At 38.8% G+C, this 20429-nt stretch overlaps 1 protein-coding gene across 1 annotated transcript in view; it reads left to right on the top strand.

The window, feature by feature from the left end:
• Nucleotides 1-20429, top strand: part of LOC135195046 (uncharacterized) — a 45976-nt gene that overhangs the window by 15492 nt on the left and 10055 nt on the right. Inside the window, exons 3-6 of the mRNA XM_064221376.1 lie at nt 4205-4256; nt 9540-9598; nt 10910-11066; nt 12053-12230. Coding sequence (XP_064077446.1) covers nt 4205-4256; nt 9540-9598; nt 10910-11066; nt 12053-12230 — 446 coding nt within the window. The remainder of the gene's footprint in view (nt 1-4204; nt 4257-9539; nt 9599-10909; nt 11067-12052; nt 12231-20429) is intronic.

Genomic DNA, 20429 nt, shown 5'->3' with positions numbered 1-20429 from the left:
TTGAATTATTTGCTTTTTCTTAAGTTAGAGATCAGACAGTTAGGTTACTGCACTATAGAAACTAAATTGTAGAGGCTATAGAATAGAGTATATGGTGATTATTTTATATCTTAATTTCCAGAATACAGTGTGGGTTAAGGAGTTACCCAAACATGTTGAAGTAAATTAGTTTTACATATAGTTTGCATTGTTATAAGTGAGGGCTCCCTTTACTTAATATGTTATCTACACACTATTTGCAATATCAAGCCTATTTACAGAATAAGAATTACTTTTTATATGTATTTGCAATATCAGGCCTACTTTCAGAATTATAAGTACTTTTTATTATAATAAATGGGAAAATGCTTGGATAGTTTTTGTTATGGGCTGACTTTATTATCATAAATGAGAAAATCTTTGGATTGATTTTTTTATGGCCTGACCACCTTTGCCAATATTTTGTAGATTTTTGTTAGTCATTTTTCATGTATATAATGTCAACAGATATGAAAGAAAACATATCTTTCAAATGCTGAGGTTATTTTCAAGTTTAAGTTCTCTGTAGTAAAGTTCCACACCAGTTTTGTCTTGCAGCAGTGTAATTTGGGCTCTGTTGGAACAAGTAATCTTAAGAGTTTTTGTGTAACTTCCTCTTGAAATAATTGGATTTGTCTTCTTAAGTTTAAAGGTTAAGACAGGAGTTTTTATGGCATGTTGATGATGGTGTAAGGTAATGGTGGAAAGGTTAGAATGAGTTAGCATAATGTTTTGTGTATGCCTTTGAACGCCTGTTTATAGTGTAGTATTTGGCCCATTTCAGTATAAAGTGATGTGTGAATTATATTAGATATGGTGAATTATCCCTTTCAAGTCTGAGAGCCAATTCTTTGTTGAATTAGAAGGTGAAAAATATGTGCCTTTTTAAAAGTGTTATATGCCTTGAATTTTGATTAGTTTTATTTTTGCTTTTGGGAAATTTTATAAGGCTTCGTGTCACTTCTGTACAATTTATGTTTTGCCTTAATTTCTTGATATATACATAGGCTTTTATTATTTTAACTCAGTCCCAAGTTAGTCATGGTTGTCGAGGATATGGTTAATTTACTTGCTCATGTTTGTTTGCTGTTCAATCTTAGCACTGTATAATTTCATTCATTTTATTCCTGGACGTGCATCAGATTAGAATTTTGTGTGGAGTTAAATTCTAAGATGTATGTTGAAGAATCACAAGGTTTAAAGATTTGTATTACATATAAACCACTTAATCTACTCTAACAGGAAAATTCCAGAAGATTGAGATATCAATCTAGAAACTTGAGAAAATTGGTGTATGCGGCAATTAATAATAGCAGGAGGTAAACTGAAATTCCCGATAGTTGTGAGAAAGACTTGTTCTGCACTGAGTCTGGTTAGAAATCAAATGGGTGACATTCAAGCTTATGTAATTGTTAAAAAAAGAACTGGAAGACTTAATAAACATATGTCAAAAAGAACAGATTGAAGGATAAGAGGGCAAAGTGAATGCCAGCAAAGCAAAAATTATAGGGTCTGAAAGTCAGGTAATATGAAAGGTTGTAATATGGTATCCACAAGTGGTATGATTAATAAGGTTATTATTCTTGGTACTTCTCTGGAAATTTCCAGCTTTGCCTGTTCGTCCCATATACTTCTATTATTCTGTAAAGAGCCTCATTAAGATCCTTGTGAAAGAACATTCTTTGTAGACTATGGAGGCAAATAAACAAATATAAATGAATTCAAGTCTTACAGTGGCCAACCCCTTCATTGGAACTAGTATTTTTGTCCCGGCAGAGATGCAACATTGAAGTGCTGTCTTAGTAGTAACAGCTCATGTCACCCTTTTGCTTTCAGACAGATGGTATACATGCTCCTTGATGGACAGTTATTTGTGTGTGTGTGTGTGTGTGTGGCAGCAGCTGGGAAAGTAATCTTCAAGATAACTTTTTTCCACCACTTATATTTTGCTGGGTTCCTTGAGACCACAATAGAATGAAAAAAGCTTCTAACTGTTTATTATTTCCCCAACAGCTTCAAGGCTTGTCAGATGGCAAGCAGTATCTTTTAGGTCTTTGTTATTTGAGTATATACAATGAAAAAGTGATCACGCCTAAGGAATAGTATTATCATATGTAGTTTATGAAGGAACCCTCCTTTGTATCTGTAATTCCTGGTGCAAACTCCTTATGCATCTAGTAACTTGAATATTGTAGGAAAGTTGTCAAACTTTGATCATCTAGATTTTAGCATACTGTACCAAATTCCTGTATCCTCCAAATATTTGTCCATTTGTGCACTGATGATAACTATTTCTGTGGATGAGGATAGGTATGTCGTTACCTGCTCATAGATGACTTTTTCTGGCACATGCTGAAGAAGATTGTTAGAATTAGTTTGGACACCCATATTACAGTATAAATTTTTAGAACTTTGCCCATATACGGTATAAATTTTGTTCAACCTTGGGTTGTTGTCATACAGTCTGTTTTACATTGAGGTCATGTTTCACCATTGAGGTCACTGTTTGTTACAGTTTATGTAAAGTGAATGAATATAGAAATTTGCCATTCTTGCTCTCTCTCTCTTTAGTTGCTTAGTTGAAAAATAATCAGGGTTGTAGTAAATAACATTGGGTGAAATGTAAATTTTAGACCATATTAATGATGGTTATTTGATTTGAGGGCTGTTAGTTGATGTGGTATGCGACTAAGTTTTCAATAGTTTATTAAATAGCAGTGCTATTTTGGTGACAGACAACAGCATTTAGTTGTTGAGTCAGGTTTTCTCATGAAAAAGTTTTTTATTTTTTAAATTTTTTTTTTTATTTTTTTTATTTGCTAATTTGACAATTTTTTGTTTCTCAGATATTTGTTAAGTTTTTGGGCTTAATAATTTTGTATTTTTTGTCAAACTAAGCTTTACCAAATTTGCTAAATTTCTTGGAAGATATAAAAAGGGTATTTTGTGTCAAAAAATTTAATTAAAATACCATAAATAGTGGGTTTTATAGTTGAATGATTCATTTTTATGTTTTTCACATTTTCTGTGTAAATCTAGAAGTCTTCACATTTCCAAATTGTGTCTTATAAAAAATTTGCTAAGATAAGCTGAACATCTTATGCATAATTCCCTTTACAACAAAAATTAATTAAGAGTTCTATAAAAAAATCAGAATGCAGAAAAAGAAGGAAAGAGTTTAAATGACTTCTCTTTTCAGATGACAATGATCTACTCTTACAATATTAAGAAGTAGATCATTGTCATCTGAAAAGAGAAGTCATTTAAACTCTTTCCTTCTTTTTCTGCATTCTGATTTTTTTTATAGAACTCTTAATTAATTTTTGTTGTAAAGGGAATTATGCATAAGATGTTTAGCTTATCTTAGCAAATTTTTTATTAATTTTGTATAGGGAAATGTTTTTATAGATGTTTGTGATGGTATATAGTTATATTTTTCTATTTTTCATTTTATCCCTGAAGTTGACAAGCCTAATGAAATTGTAGACGTTAAATAAACTAATAGCAAACGCACAAAATTCGTGTCCTGGCACAGTATTTCTAGCCTCTGCCTCCTCCTCCATCGTTTCCCCTTGCTCGACGTTGCTTCATCTTGCGAGTTTGGGCAGAGCGAGAGAGAAGTCTGTGACATGGTTTTTATCCTCTGTCTGGCTCCTGCTGCAGTTCCCTCATTTTTTTACCACCCAGTTCCTCGTCTGCTATTGATTCAGGAGCCCTCCGTTGCTTTAGCAAGTGAGATGGGGTGAGGGAAATTGCAATAATGGTGGGAAGAGGAGGAAAATGCTCAAGATAGTCTTAATAAGGAGTTAGGCTGTAATAGAAAATGTATAAACTATTTGTGATGGGTAACTTAAGGATATTTATTTGCTGTTGAAACTTTTATACAAAAATTCAGTTGATGTATTGAATATTACACAAAGGATTACAGTAGTATACTGTACATTAAATTTTTTTAAAAATCAATATATTTTTTTTAAGAACATGAGTACTATGTGGACTTTTGGATTAAGCTTTTTTATATGCATATAGCCTAGCCATGAGGAAAGAAATATAAACATTTGATGAATGAAGAGTATTTACTCTCATATACATATATGTACATATTTGTATTTTATATAGCAGTTGTTTAGTATGTCTTGATTTTTGTGTATGCACAGAGTTTAATAGTATGTAATTGTTCTGACAGGTGCAACTGTAGTATCATGGCGTGTCAACAATCAGGAACAACTTTTTGTTAGGTAAGTCTGTTGAGCAATATATTATACTTGCATGTTCCAGGATGTGTCTTGGTGATGGTTTTTATACGGGTGGTGTGACTTGGTATTGATTAATCATCCTGCAGTTCCCTAGATGTTGTAGGTAGAAGCGATAGATTAGTATTTATGTTGGGATGTACATTAGCCTGTAGGTAGGTATGGGAATTGTGTGCAGTGGATACATTTATGGACACATCAATATTTAAAGGTCAACGAATATAAATTTGTACAAATTTGAATATTGATGATGGTTTCATTTGTGGAAAATGTGGTTGCAATATAGATGTTGTACAGTATAATGTAGTGTGAATGTTTATTCTTGCTTTGTTATCTTAGAACCAAATAGGAATGTATATGATGAAATTTCAATTAGAAAGCTTGAAATTTCATGGTAAACTCATCATAAGCATTCCTATCATTTCCTAAGATTGCTAAGCATTGAGTAAACGTTACATCCAGATGTAAGTGCAGTATTACTCATTAACAAGTTCCTGTTACTGAGTTATTATTCACAGCAGTTGAATCTTGAAAGTCATGTGTTAGTGGAGACTGACTACAATTTTTTCACATGTGATCAGTATGTTTTTCTTAACTACCCATGTTGTTTTTGCCCACAGGCAAAAATAAGAGCAATCCTAACAAGTAACCGTAGCTGAGTAGTATTGTGTTGATAATTACACCACTTTTCTTTCCCCTCACTCCATCATTTGCAACATCCCCCAACTCCTCCATCCTGCTGATGACCCTCAGCAAAAACTTCATCCTGTCCATCACACACCCACAAAAAGGTTGCTCTGGGGGTTCCAATTCCTGGTTACCGAGGGAATTCCGCCCAAGACTGTCGTAAAGATCCTTTTTAAAGTTGGACTTTATTCGGTGATTTTGAGACTTTACTCTGTGATTTTGAGTAGGGAAGTGGATGGTGTTTAAAACAGTGATTATAATAAAGAAATCCCTAACTTTTATGATGATTAGGGGTAAAAGTGTTGGCAGTTAATGGTAGTTTCATATGCTAATGAATGGAAAATTAATTCATGAAGTTAAAATTGAAATTCTGAAAGAGCATCACAGAATAATTTGAGCATATGTAGTTGATTGTTATAGATAGCTTTTCTTTAAGATTACAAATGAAAATTTCTCTCTCTCTCTCTCTCTCTCTCTCTCTCTCTCTCTCTCTCTCTCTCTATCTCTCTCTCTCGGCTCGCGTCACCCTTCCCACCACCACACTCCCCTCTCCCATCTCTCTCTCTGTTTTTGTACCTTTATTTTCATTTAGTTTCTGAAGTTGCTCTTTATGTGATGCAGTTGTTAGATTCACTACAGTATTAATGTATTGCTTGTAGGTTATCATTTTGAAGGAGGCCACACTGCATAGCATATTTGTCAGAACTCAATTACATGTAATATATATACTGTATTGCCTCTAGCATGAAGTTTAGAATCCTGGGAAATTATTAAGACTTCTGTCCACAGTGAAACATTTATAGGAGGAATTGTTCAAAGTGTAGTTTAGATCATTTTTAGTTACACCAATTAAGAGTATGGAAGCATTTACGGAAGGAAGGGCTTGTTGTGTGCCTGTGAGATTGTGTTACGTACATCATTGAGCTTTTACTACTGAACCACTTCACCAAGTGGTAACTTGGATAAACACTGTACATATAAGATAATGTATTTATGGCATGCAAATTCTTTTTGGTTTTTTATATTTAACTTATGCCTAGGGCTTAGGAGGGTCAGGTTAGCTTGAAGACAAATCATTCTCTAAGGTGATTAGCCAAACTACTAGGTTGGCTCTCTTTGTAGGTTGTCTTCAGCTTTTGTACACTGTACAAAGGTTGTTTTCAGCTCAATTTTTTTCATTTTGTGAGAACAAAGGCATTATATGTACAAACTAGTGATCACTATTCTTGTATTGTCAGGATGTGCAGATGATATTGTAGCATTTCTCAAGTGTGATGTTTGGACATTCAGTATGCTTTTTTTTTTTTTTTTTTTTTTTTTTTTTTTTTTTTTTTTTTTTTTTTTTTTTAACTTAATAGTGAGTTAATGTATTTTGTATAACCATGGCTTAGTCAATTACTTTATTTAGGCTCTTGTACTTTTGACTTTTGGATTGTATTAGTATTCAGATTTTGCATAGAGAAGTATCATTCTACTAGTGTGAATGTTCTTGTGTTTTTTCTTTCTTCCTTGTACCTTGGGCTGTATACAATCAATTACCAGGTACAAGCTATGTAGCAAGACATGGCTACAGTTAAGGTAAATGTGACTTCTACTCAACATGTATAAGAAGAGACTGAAAGGAGAAAGTATTTGAAGTTAATAAATCAATGGTCCATTAATGTCTTGGAGAAATTTTTTTATCCCCATAGTTGAAAATGAAACAGGTATTTAGTGGGTATGTACAGGTATTTCTCCATAATACTATTAGTTGTATTTTTTGAAAGAGGCAGTTGTTAAGCTACAACTCTAGGAATCATGAGTTTTGTGCTAGTCATATTGTTCCCTTTTCATGAAATTGTGTATTTGTAGAGAAGGAATGTGTTATTCTCTCTATTTCACTCTTAACACACACGACACTTAGTCGAGATGATAGGTGAAGCCAAAATAAATTCGAGTAAATGTTATTTTTGTACCAAGTTAAGAACTTGGTACAAAAATAACTTAGCATTTTATAATTTTTGTCTACTCCCGAGTTTGTTTAAACGGAATTAAGCCTTAGAATTTTTATCATAGTTACTCCTGAGTTTGTTTAAAGTTTGGCAGTGCTATTCTTAGCAATGACTATTCTCTTTATCTTTCCCAAGCGCAGATAAGTTGGGAGGGTTAGAGTCAGGAAGAGCATCCACCCGTAAAACATCTGCCAAAAAAATTATGAATCGGGCTGTGGGAAAAGGCTCATTAAGGAAAAAGCTCGTTAGGAAAAGAGACCCCAAATAGGGACTGACAAGAAGATGACAAGTTTCATTGTAGATCTTGCATTACGTTATTAGAGAAATAGTCAGTATTATATGAATGGCTGAATTTTTGGTCAGTTGCCAAAATCTTGAGAATTGAAGGAACATGAAAGTAAAGAATGAAAAAGAAATTCGGTAACAGCGTATTCTTTTATTGCTGCCTTGTCTAGAAGCAGCACGTAAGATGTTTTAAGTGAAGAGAAGAATTTTTTTTGGGTGGGCAATGAGGTAAGCATCTTGTTCTGCACCTGACTGAACGCCTGGTTGCATTTGCCTTTCCAGTGTTTGGCTTCGGCTCCGGGATGGTTCAGCCATTACCGAGAATACTCTCATGTTCCACCTGAAATGGCTCACAAAAATTGTCAAAAAAAGTAGTGGGGTTGCATTCTGGGGCGGTGAACCTGATCGGGTGTTGTCAACGCTGCCAGACCCAGTCAGGTTTTTACTGTGGTGGGGGTGGTAGTAAGAATGGCTGCCCAAACAGGCTTGGTTATATATCCTTCCAATTGACATTGATTTGTAAGGAAAGGATCTGATTGTTCTTTGTATTTGTTCTTTATTTGGATGAAATTATGCCTTTCATTCATGTTGGGCTGAAATCAACTAAATGTTTTTTTTTTTTCTGTAAGCTATTTCCCCTAAAAGGGTGTGGCTCCCAAGGAAAGAAGAGGCAAAAAAAAAAAAAAAAAAAAAAAAAAAAAAAAAAAAAAAAAAAAAAAAAAACTGCAAGATCAAAGCTGAACTCATGGAGAGAATTTCAACAATACTGACCACTTCATACACCTACACAGGTGACTCAGGTAGCATGTTGAACCCCCTATCACTATGCCATTCATTTTTATCTTGCATCCACACTCTTGCCTCCTGGATATGAAGACATTGCCGAATGTAGGCAGAAAGGAAATGAAGGAGCCGATAAAGTAGCCAAAGCTGCAGTTATACTAACAAGATCACATATAGATTATTTAACATCATTAAAATGAATTATAATAAATGGCAAAGAATATATGGAATAAGAAACCTGACAAACAAATTAAAACAAAAAAAGCGTCGTGTTAAAATAGTATAGAATTATAGAAAGAAACAAAAGTAATTTTGGTACATCTTAGAATTAGTTACTCTAGTTTGACTGACATTTGGTGAAGAATCCACATTCCAAATCTACGCTATTTGTGCTAGAGGTAGGGAGAGACTAACAGGTAAACGTCCCTTTCTTCCTTAATTTTAATAAGGGCAGAATTTATTTTTAGGTTCATCTCATTCCAAATCTTTCCCAAGAGGAAGCTGATGTGAGATGTCGGGTAGACTTGGGGTCCCAAAATGGTACACTTTAATTTAGACCAAGTACATCAACCCTCAGGAAGCCCTGCCAGCCCAGCCTCACAAAGGATAGCTAGTTTGTCCATTACAGTGGTCCCCCCCGTATTCCCGTGAATAGTTAGAACCCACGAATAGTTGTAACCCCTATAAAAATGCTCAAAACCTCCTATTTTGGTAGTTGAAACTCAAGAAAAACCCACTAAAAATTTGTATGCCTGGTTTTTCATATAGTTTTATCACAAAAAGTGCATTGTATGATGAAATTGATTTAAAAAACCAGGAATTTGTGGATATTTCTCATAGAAAAATACCGCGAATAGGCGAATTTTCCGTGAGTAATGCGGTGAAAAGTTCCAGAGAGAAATCTGCGAATCCGGAGAACATGAATACGGGGTGTCCACTGTACATAGTTCATTATACTCCTTGGGAGTTTGTTTATTCATGTAGGGGGATGATCAATTGGAGATTCTGTGTTTAGTCAATTGTGTATGATAATACAGCTGTATATCTTGAAATCAGGTGCCTCCACAATAGAAAAGGCTGTGGCACTGAAGTCTGTATTTCCAAGACATCCCTGAACATATTATTCAGGAAATGTGGCCTCCAAGTTGCCTCATGAAGTTCCCAGTTGATTTCCCTTGGCTGACAACTCTGGTTTTTATTTTTGATCAATGGTAAATTGTTTACCAGATAACTAAATCTCTTGAATGTATCAAGGTACAATTGCTCTCCTGTGGGCAGATTGGTATACTTTTCTTTGCTAGAAATGTTTTCTTTTGGACAAAGTTTTTGATATGTTCAAATGGTTTCTCATGTTAATTTTGTAAGTCATGTACGTATTTTTTTTTACATATGCATGTTTCCCAGTGCAAAATTTGTATGGAATGGAAAGAAGCAAAATGTTTATTTAAGAAAGAACCTTAAGGTTAAATGGGCTAGTTAAATAAGTTAATTTTATTAATGAAGTGTTCATTTTATTTTACAGTAAACAAGCAATATTTGATGGGAAGCGAGCCATAAGAGGAGGAATCCCTATTGTGTTTCGTAAGTTATTCTGATATTTTGTAATTTTTAAACTTACAGTCTGAGTACTCTCATATCTGAAGCCATTTCAATGCATTTTGACACACAGTCTGTTATTTGACGCTATTAGAGATTCCTATGAGCAGAACTACACAGAATGAGAGTTTCTCTATAAAAATAAAATCGGTCTGTGCAGAATGACAGTATCCTGTACTTAAAGAAAAAAAAATAGTCAGTACAGAACCTAAGGCTTGGCATTGTGATGCAGTTTGTTTATCTGGAGATCCTGGAATGCAGAGTTGTACCAATCTTCAAAGAGCTCCCATGTTGTAGTTCCTTTTACACCTTGTCTTTCTTCATAAGTCTAGGTTTGTAGTTTGTTCACTGAAATTCTTCATTGGTCATATTAAACTATCAAAGTATGATGATAGCAATTACTTTATTTTCCTAGCATGTGCTTTGTTCAGTTTCCATGATTGAAGTGAGTAACTGTAAAAGTGGTTTCATGAGTTTCTTACATCAGCTGTTCATTCCCTCAGTTTACCGTGGAGTTTCATACTTACTATGAGTTTTCTATTTATGCTGTGTGGTCTCATTTTTTAAGTAGCATTTTCCATGAAAGTAGGGTAGCTTTTAGTTCCAACTGTCTCTCAGGTTAGTCATGTATGTTGTGATCCAATTTTTCTGTTCTGGGGACCTCTTAGAAACTCCTTACCATCTGCTTGTTTCTGCAGTGTTACTTTTCCTGTTAATTGTGGGAACTAGGGTAAGTCAACACATGGTCTCTCTTCTATGCTCTTTGTTCAAGTTTTTCATTGCATGTGTTCACTTACTTTCACCAGTGTCAATATTCTTCCTTGTATGAAAAGCATTCATGCTGGCAGTTTTTCATTTGTGTAGAATCTGTAATGAGTTTTTTTTTTTTTTTTTTTTTTTTTTTTTTTTTCAGAAAATTGAAAATGAAGAAGGATAGTTAGTTTTTTTCTTATATCTTTAAGTTGTTCCTTCAATAATGGAAGGACTTGCAGATATTTGGCTTCATGTTGCTTGTCAGTTCATAACCTTTGTTAGTTCACGGTGACCATGCAGGAAGTTAAATCTTGCACTATATAGAATATGTCAGTTTCAGATATTGTTGAAGTACCAGATGACCCTATGAAGGAACGAACTATGTTACAGTTATGAGAGCAATTTGTAAGATTTTCTCTGTGCAGGGATTCATTATTGTACAAACATATCCCATTGTTAAGACCTCAGGTTTGTAGCTATGAAAAATACAAATTGTCTTAGAAAATATGCCATATTTTTAATATCTACTTTTCAATTTTATAGCCCAGTTTGGACCCTGGAGCACTGGCCCTCAGCATGGATTTGCACGTATTTCACGATGGGAGTTAAAAAAGCCTCCGGAGCGTTTGCCTACTGGAGATGTAGAAGCTATTTTTCAACTTTTGGATAACGAATTTACTCGTTCTATGTGGAATTACCCGTAAGTTTTTAAGTTACAGGTGTAACAAAATATTCTCTTGTCAGTTTTCTTAATTCCTGCATTTATGAGGCTATTTTGATATATGTGGCAGTGAGTTACTTTTTTATTTTTTTTTATGTTTATGCAATATATATGTTGCACAAGAGCACTGTATCTTTATATCTGTAGAACTTCTCTGAAGATTGACTGTTTAGAATTAATTTACATTGTTAGCTTACTTCTTATTTGTACTTTCTGCAAAGTGTTAGTGGATAGAATATGATATAATAAAGAAAGAAAATAAAAAATTATGAAAAAGAAAATAAAGCAAAATGACATAACTTATGATGCTTGGTCAGAAAAAAAGAGCAGAAATGTTTATTAAAGACAGGAATTAGGTGAAATGGATAGGGCAGAAAATTACAAAATTGAAAAAATATGTAATTTTTAAGACAAACATTTATGAAATGCAAATTTTTCATAAAACTTGGATGGTGTTTTGTAAGTAGTTTTCTGCAAAGGTATGGGTGATTTTCCAGTGACGTAGGAAATATGTATACACATTCAGCTACAAAAAGGACAAGTGCAGGTAAAACCATGTGGAGGAGGTAGTCCTTGTGTGTTCAGGGTATGGTGTGCCCATGGAAAAGCATAAAATATGGTAAAGAGTTTACTGTGCATAAAGACATAGTACCTACTAGTATGTTGTATATTATTTGAAAGAGCAAAAGAATTCTGCTAAATATTGTGTGCAATTTTATTTACCTACTTTAAACTTTTATTATTTTGTATAGTTGCAAAAGTAAGTTGAAAGGAGAATTCAGTTAAAATTTTTACTTGGAAATGCTTGTTGGTAGATAGGAGATAAAATAATTTGGCATTGGCAAAACAAGAATTATCCTAGTTGATAAAGTCAGTCTTGCACCAGCTTAATATGTTTAATCATTTATGTACAGCATTGTTTTTATCAGAGTTCAGTAAATCTAGAAAAGTTATTTATTTTGCAGGTTCAGTCTTACATACCGTCTGATTCTAAGAGAAAAGGAGCTGCATTTTAATATTTCCGTTTACAATCCCGGAGCAGAAGTGTTGTCTTTTACGCTTTTGCTGCATACTTACTTCAAGGTTCCTGATGTGCGCCGTTGCCAGATCACTGGTATGAGAGGTTGCACATACATTGACAAAGTAAGTATACGTGTCTTTTGAGCTGGTATTTTGCATTTGTTTTTTTGTTTTTTTTCTTTACTGAAAGCTACATTTTTGTACATGGAACTTACCCAGCAGATAATATACTTAGCTATAGACTCCGTCGTCCCCGACAGAAATTCGAAATTTCGCGGCACACGCTGCAGGTAGGTCAGGTGATCTACCGCCCCTGCCGCTGGGTGGCAGGAATAGGAACGATTACCGTTCTAGAATCAGATTTTCTCTGTCGCGGTAGTGTCAACATACGTTGTTGCTACCTCCTGACTGATTTTCGTTTTTTCATCGCCATCGACCTTCTGGGCTGTCTTTTGCAGGGAAGTACTGGGTCTTTGGTTTGGCATACGCTTTTATTAACTTTTTAATGAATTTGGCTTCGAAATTTCGAAGAATATATTACGTGAAACTACCGAATTTTTCGGTAGACACTTATATTTTGCAATAAGGGAATAGAACTTGATGAAGGAAATATAAGATCTAACTTCCTACTTTAGGAAGTCAGAAAGCATATAACTAGATACGCTTCCTTTAGAAGCTTTAAGAGCTCTCTTTCGCAACTAACGAGCAGTTAGAGTATTGACAATTCTAGTAGTTGTTGCATCCTCATCACCACCTTACTCCACAGAATCTACAAATTCATATGTGCAAATTTGAAGATAAATGATGGAGCTCAAAAGGCGAGCTCTAAAAAGGTAGAAGTGAATATAGTGTTCCCAGTGCAGTGGAGGGTGCGTCTGATCGGCTCCGTAGCGCTTCCAGGCCTAGACCTCTTCCAAACTCCCAGACCCAGTGGAGGAGGAAAGTCGACAGCCGCAGGAAGGTTAGGGAGAACCCCCACCGGTCAGGCGTCCCCTCGGCAGGTTCTGTAGAACGTCCCAGACTGCCAAGGATAGCCATTGATAAGGCATCCTTAAAAAAGTGCGTCTCTTCATCTTACATCCGAAAAGACGAAGAATGTATGTTTGGAGTGATCTAGCGCGTTCTCTGAAAACTAAGAGAACACTGAGCAAGAGCCAGCCGCTGCCAGCCAGGAAGCCGCGTTCCAGCTAACAGACTAGCGCGAGCCGCGTTCCTACAACCAAACGCGAGCCGCGTTCTAGAAAATTTTTCTTGGCGCAAGGCGCCTTCAAAGAGACGAAGCGCCAGCCTGGCGCAAATTGCGCCAGAAAAACAGACGGCTAGAGCAAGGAGCCTTACAGTAGAGTGGCAATCAGAACGATCCTTCCATTGAACGTTTCCGGGCAAGAGGCTCTTTCTAAAAGGGTCTAGTAGGCGCTCGGAACTGTCAGGGCGCACGGGACCTTCCACGCAAGCGGAACGTTCCAGGAGCGAGTCTCCTTTCTAGCGTGCGGAACATTCCAGGCGCGCGGAACATTCCAGGCGCTAGGTGCAAGGATCCAGGCGCCAGAATATCCTTTCTCTATCTGCCTCGGCAGGGAAAGAAGGTAGTAGAGTATCTGCTGTATGAGAATACGATACGGCAAATCATAAGCACATACCGTAGTTACTTCTTTGCTGAGCAACTCAATTACCAGTATCCTTCCAGGAATTTCCTAGGAAGGACTACGCTGAAAGGGATTGTTAAGACAACACCTACTTAGCTTCTAGATTTATCGAAGTCTTGTTTCGCTTAGATATGCATTATAAGAACTTCCTGAAGTTCGATAATAATGTTATAAGATTCCTTTATTAAATGGAGTAGCTGGCAACTCTGGAAGAGTAAGGCCAGTCGGCTAACGAGACTGCTATCGCTTAGACACCAACGCAGTATCTTGTAGGTGTCGGTCATGAGTGGGCGGTAACATGTCTCTCTCCTGCGGGATGGAATGAATAACCGTGTCTCTCCCCTACAATCGAGGTTAGCCTCGGATTGAGGGGATAGTTAAGCAAACATAAATAAAATATTGTCTGCCTTTTGCTAAGAAGCTTTCAATAAGAAAGATATTACATTTCAATGCTGTTTACCGTAGGTAACATTTTTAAAGGATTCTAACGCAGCGAAACTCTATATTGTATAATGCTCTCATGCTTACGAAAGCATGGCTTATTAGAGTACATGCTTAGTGAGAAGATGAATGTAGTAGAGAATTCACTTTAAGACTACGGTATGGTCAAGTCTTATGCACATACCGAGGTTAACTACAGAATTCCTAGTACGTATCCTTACAAAGGTTTCCTAGATTAATGCTGTTTACCACAATGTGACAGTATTATAAAGGATTCTAATACGGCAGCGCGCGATATATATAATTCTCTCATCCTTTCGAGAAACGCACACACCCTTTTTAAATTCGGATATTGCTCAAGAGAAGTTGGGTGAGTCGGATGGGAAACATTCTCTTAGTGGCAGAAGTTGTTTCCCTGAATGGACTATACTACGTATATAAAAGTTTTTTCCCACTTAGAACGGAATTAACATGTGAAGGATGTCGGGTACCATAAAGGCATAGATGTTATGGCACATAACCTAAAAAGAACTAGAAGGAAGCGCCAGCCTGGCGCAAATTGTGCCAGAAGCACCATCCAAGATATTTTCTCGTTTTTAAAGCGTAGACGTTTTAAAAAAGCCAGTTATTAACTTAAAGAGTCCAGTAGCCCTCTCGGACCAGCAGGCTTCGGTAACGGCAAGATTCGTTCCTGATTTCGTTACCCATTTAATCGAAAAGGGGTCGCTTACAAGGAATGATGAAATGATTTATTTTAATCACTTAGGCCAATTCCACGACTCTCTCATATCGCAAAGAGCATCGAGAATCTCTTTTTTCGCCCCGGTTCGCGTTAACAAAAGAGAACCTATTTGGGAACAGACACGGAACGTAACGATCCTTAAGAGGTTCGATGCAAGATTTGCATGTCCGTGAGAACCTTCTCGATCGAAGATAATAACTGTTAACGTATGTCTAACATTTATTGAAAAGAGTTGTGAGAACCTGCGGAAAGTCTTCTTCATAGATCTCTTTGTAAGGTAGAAGACGAACAGGCTTCCTTTAGACTGCTTCTTTTTCCTCGAACCAAGAGAGGTAGCAATATAAGACATCTTTAAATTTAAAGAAGGGGAATAAACTTAGCCTTTTTTCCCCTAGTTATAAATTCTTAACAGATATTAAGATAATTGGGCGTCAAAGGAAGAGAGGATGTATGCCTCATTTTGGCCTTAGAGAGGTTGGATTCACAGAGTCACGTTCTTCTCACAGCATGTTTCGTAAGGCTTTTCCAAGAGTATCTGGATATTCTATCAGAATCTATTATAAATAGACCTATAAAACCTCTCCACTCTGAGTCTGTCCGCGTGCAGACTGACCAGAAGTGGACATGAATGAGAGGTTTTTTCAAGGTAAATGACAATAGTCATGGCTAAGACATAGAATTGCTGCAGATCGTGTTAGGGAATGAGGAAACTGTCCTCTTCCGATACCTCTGTGAACCACATAGCGAGGTTTTTTCTTCACTTTCAGAGGGAAGAATCACCTATGTATATCTGCTATCAAAGAACGCAGTTAAAGGCCATACTCTGTCTCTACAAAGGGAATTAGAGATAACAGAGGATTAAGATCTTCGGGATCTTATACGATACCGCAATACGACAAGAGTAGGATATCATGTACTTCGAATGGGATTTTTTTTTTTGTGGCCACAGATTCCGTGTTCCGACAAAATGGAAACTGCTCCTCATCTGACTTCTTTGAGGAAGTTTATGAAGGAATTCTTTGTTTTCATACATTCAACTTACCTGTCAGATATATACATAGCTATAGACTCCGTCGTTCCCGACAGAATTTCAAATTTCGCGGCACTCGCTACAGGTAGGTCAGGTGATCTACCGCCCTGCTCTGGGTGGCAGGACTAGGAACTATTCCCGTTTTCTAATCAGATTCTCTCTGTCGCCGGCGGTATCACATTGTTGTTACTTCCTCCTGACTAGAATTCGTTTTTCGCAAGCTTTTGATCATCTCTCGCTGATATTTGGTGACGTACTTGGATCGTGTTTGGCATTCGCTATCGTGGACTGTTTTTTGGACTTGGTTTTTGGAATTCTTGAATATGTCTGACTCTAGTGTTAGTTTCAGAGTGTGTGTGAATGAGGGCTGTAAGGTGAGGATTCCGAAAGCTTCGGTAGATCCTCACACTACTTGTAGTGGGTGTAGAATGGCTGAATGCTCGATTGAGAATACGTGTGACGAGTGTGAGAAATTGAGTGCACAAGAGTGGAAGAATCTAACTTCTTACTTGAAGAAGTTAGAGAGAGATAGAGAGAGGAAGGCGGCTTATAAAACCCGCAGAATGTCTGCTTCTCATGATTTACTATCTAGTTCTGTACCTTCTTCCGCTGATAATCATGACAATTCTGTTTCAGCCCGTTCACAAATTGCTAATCCCTCTAGTTTCTGCTTCGGAAATAGCAGAACTTAGAGCTTCCCTTCAGAAAATGCAAGAAAAAGTCGCAGCATTGGAAGGTAAGGAAAGTGAATGTGGTTTCGCTAGTGATGTTAGTGTCCCCAGTGTAGTGGAGGGGGCGTCTGGTCGTCTCTGCGACGCTCCCAGGCCTAGACCTCTTCCAAGCTCCCTGGCCCGGAGGAGAAGGAATGTCGAAAGCCGTACGGGGGTTGTGGAGAATCCCCAACGATCAGGCGTCCCTTCGGCAGAATCGAGCATATCAAATAATGCCAAGGACCGCTATAGGAAAAGCGTCCTTCGAGAGTGCTTTTCTTCGTCTAGTTCGCCTTCCTTCGAGAAGAAGGGATGGAAGGAGTCCAAACTTTCCCGTCCGCTGAAGAGAAATATGAAAGAGCATGAACTCAATTCGAGTCCCGAGCGCTTCTCTGAAGAAGGAGCGCCTTCGGTAATAAAGAAGGCGAGAATACATTCAGACTCGGGGTCTGGAAGGGATCCTAGAGCGCCTTCCAGATCTCCCTCTCCTGATTCGAAAGACTCTTCAACCAGGAGAATACTAATGAATATGCAAGAGCAATTAGCCTCGTTAGTAGGAACTCTTTATAAGGAGCCTACTCGGAAGAAGGATGATAGGCTTCCTATTAAAAGATCTAAATACCGATCTCCTGTCGGGCGCGACGCACCCTTCAGGGGAGTTGTCGCTCAGGCGGCCATCTCTGGGGGGAGCAATGCGTTAGACAGGAGAGAAGTAAGAAAGGAAGTTACTCCTGTCAAGAGTAGGGCGCCAACCAGGAGCCAGGCTCCGAGTAGGCGCAAAGAGCCAGTACAACATTCAAGATCTTCAATCAAGCGCCAAGAGTTAGCGGAAGAGGAAGATCCTGTTAGGAGTAGAGCGCTTGTGAGACGGAAAGCGCCTACCGGGATCAATACTCCTACTAAACATCAGGCGCATTCTAAGGATCAGGAGTATTTGGAACGACGTGCTCCTACCAGGCGCCAGGAGTCATCGGGCCTAGATACTCCTCCCAGGCGCCAGGAGTATTCTGAACTTAATACTCCTCCCAGGCGCCAGGAGTATTCTGAAGCTTATACTCCTCCCAGGCGCCAGGAGTACTCTGGACTTAATACTTCCCAGGCGCCAGGAGATATCCGAAGCTTATACTCCTCCCAGGCGCCAGGAGTATTCGGAACTTAATACTCCTCCCACGCGCCAGGAGTATTCTGAACAAGATGCGCCTACTAGAAGCCAGGAGTATTCGAGGCGCTCTGCGCCTGCCAAGCGCCAGGAGTATTCCAAACACGTTACTCCTCCCAGGCGAGATACTCCTGCTGTACACCAGGCGCATTCCTCGTATGAAGAGCCTGACACTCGTAAGAGAGTAAGAGAAGAGTCAGAAGAAAGAAGGGAGCCTTCTCCTCTCCGAGCTATCAACCCAGAAGATGCCTCGGAAGACGAAATGAAGGAAGGATCTTCTAACTATAAAGTTCTTTCGTCCCTCCTATTGGAGGAATATTGGAGACTCTTTGACGCCAGCTGCTCCCCCTTCTCCACGCTCTCTGTTTTCGAGCACGAAAACACACAAGTCTTCCTCCTTCCTTAAAATGAAGCCTGCTATTTCTATGAGGAGGGCTCTTCAATCTCTTGACTCCTGGTTCAAGAAGAAGAAGGAGTTAGGAAGGACGGTCTTTTGTATGCCTCCCGCTAAACTTACAGGCAGGAGAGGCATTTGGTACGAAACGGGAGAGAATATGGGATTGTCTCTGTCCGTTTCAGCTGAATCAGACTTCTCGAGTTTGGTGGATTCGTCGAAGAAGGCACGCTTTGAATGCAGCGAAGGTAACATGGGGGGCTTTCGGAAACGGACCACCTCCTCAAGGGACTTTTTCACACTTTAGAAGTTTTAACTTCTTAGATTGGTCCCTTGGGGTTCTGGCCAAGAAATCGCAGGAAAAGGAACAACTCGACCCAGAAACCCTAAATAGCATCCTCGCCTGCATTGATAAGGCGGTTCAGGATGGATCGGCTGAGGTATGCTCCCTCTTGGTGCAGGGAGTTTTAAAGAAGAGAGCGGTTCACAGTGCTTTCCTCACGAAGGCCGTCTCTCCTTCGCAGAGAGCCGCCTTGTTGTTTGCGCCTCTCTCTGAACACCTTTTTCCCACTCGCAGTTGGTGAAGGATATCGCGCATTCTCTCACTGAAAAGGCCACCCAGGATCTCCTTAGACAATCCTCAAGGAAGAATAGGCCTGTGGCTAGTGAGGAAAAGAAAGTGACTCGCCCAGCTCAGCAGCAGCCCTTTCGAGGAGGTCTTCCAACTAGATCGATCGCCAGAAGGAAGTCAACCGAAAAGAGGGGCAGGTCTTCCTTCCGTCCCTTTAAGAAAGGGAAGTGAGAATTCTGTCCTCCAGACACCCGTAGGAGCCAGGTTACATTCGTTTGCGAAAGCCTGGGAAGACATAGGAGCGAATCCTTGGACGATGTCGATTATCAAGAAGGGGTATCGCATCCCATTCAAGGACATTCCTCCCTTGACAACATCACCGAGGGAATTGTCCGCCAGATACAGGGACCCTGTTCTGATGGATACTCTTCGTCAGATGGTGGAACAGATGTGGGACAAAAGAGCAATAGAGCTAGTGCTGGATTGCAACTCCCCGGGGTTTTACAATCGCTTGTTTCTTGTAGCAAAAGCCTCGGGGGGATGGAGACCGGTACTGGACGTAAGTGACGCTGAACAAATTCGTCGAACAACAGAAGTTCAGCATGGAAACGTCTGCTTCAGTCCTTGCAGCACTGCGGCAAGGGGATTGGATGGCGTCCCTAGACCTTCAGGACGCATACTTCCACATCCCGATCCACCATTGCGTTCGAGGGAAAGTACTTCGATGTTATGTTCGAAGGCAAAGAAATCTATCAGTTTCAGGGCCCTGTGTTTCGGCCTGTCCACGGCTCCTCAAGTCTTCACAGACGTGATGAAAATGTAGCAAGACACTTATCATTTGAAAGGGATAAACGGTCTCCCCTGTACCTGGACGACTGGCTCATCAGAGCCAGGTCTCAAAAGCAGTGTTTGGAGGACCTGTCAACAACACTGGAATTGACAAAATCATTGGGATTGATCGTGAACCTCGAGAAGTCTCAGATGATCCCCAGCCAGAACGTGGTTTATCTGGGATTCAGATGGATTCTCGGGGTTTTCGAGTTTTTCCATCTCAAGAGAGAATAAGAAAGGCTGTGCCACAGTATCGAACTTTCTAGGGAAAGAGCGCACTTCGGCGAGGGAATGGCTGAGCCTTCTGGGAACCCTTTCCTCGCTCGAACAGTTCTTTCTCCTAGGAAGATTACATCTTCGACCGCTTCAGTTCTTCCTAAGAAGAAGTTGGAGTTGGAAGACAGGTCAGCTCTCGGACACGTTTCCAATCTCGGAAGAAATAAAACATCATTTGAAGTGGTGGCTGATTCCATTAAAGGAAAACAAAGGAGTGTCCCTGCAAGTACGGAACCCAAGCCTGACATTGTTTTCAGACGCCTCGGAGTCGGGCTGGGGGGCAACATTGGGATCCAAAGAAGTGTCAGGCACCTGGTCGGCAGAACAGGTGTCATGGCACATAAATTGCAAAGAGCTCTTAGCAATTCACCTGGCGCTAAAGAGCTTCGAACACATAGTCAGAGGCAATAAAGTCGCTACAGGTACAAAATTCAGGACAATACGACAGCCTGGCTTATATCAAGAAACAAGGAGGGACGCACTCTTTTGCTCTGTACGAGCTGGCAAGAGATCTACTGATTT

This window comes from Macrobrachium nipponense, chromosome 20 (assembly GCF_015104395.2).
Source record: "Macrobrachium nipponense isolate FS-2020 chromosome 20, ASM1510439v2, whole genome shotgun sequence".
Classification (NCBI taxonomy): Eukaryota; Metazoa; Arthropoda; class Malacostraca; order Decapoda; family Palaemonidae; genus Macrobrachium; species Macrobrachium nipponense.
This window is presented reverse-complemented; position numbering and strand designations above follow the sequence as displayed.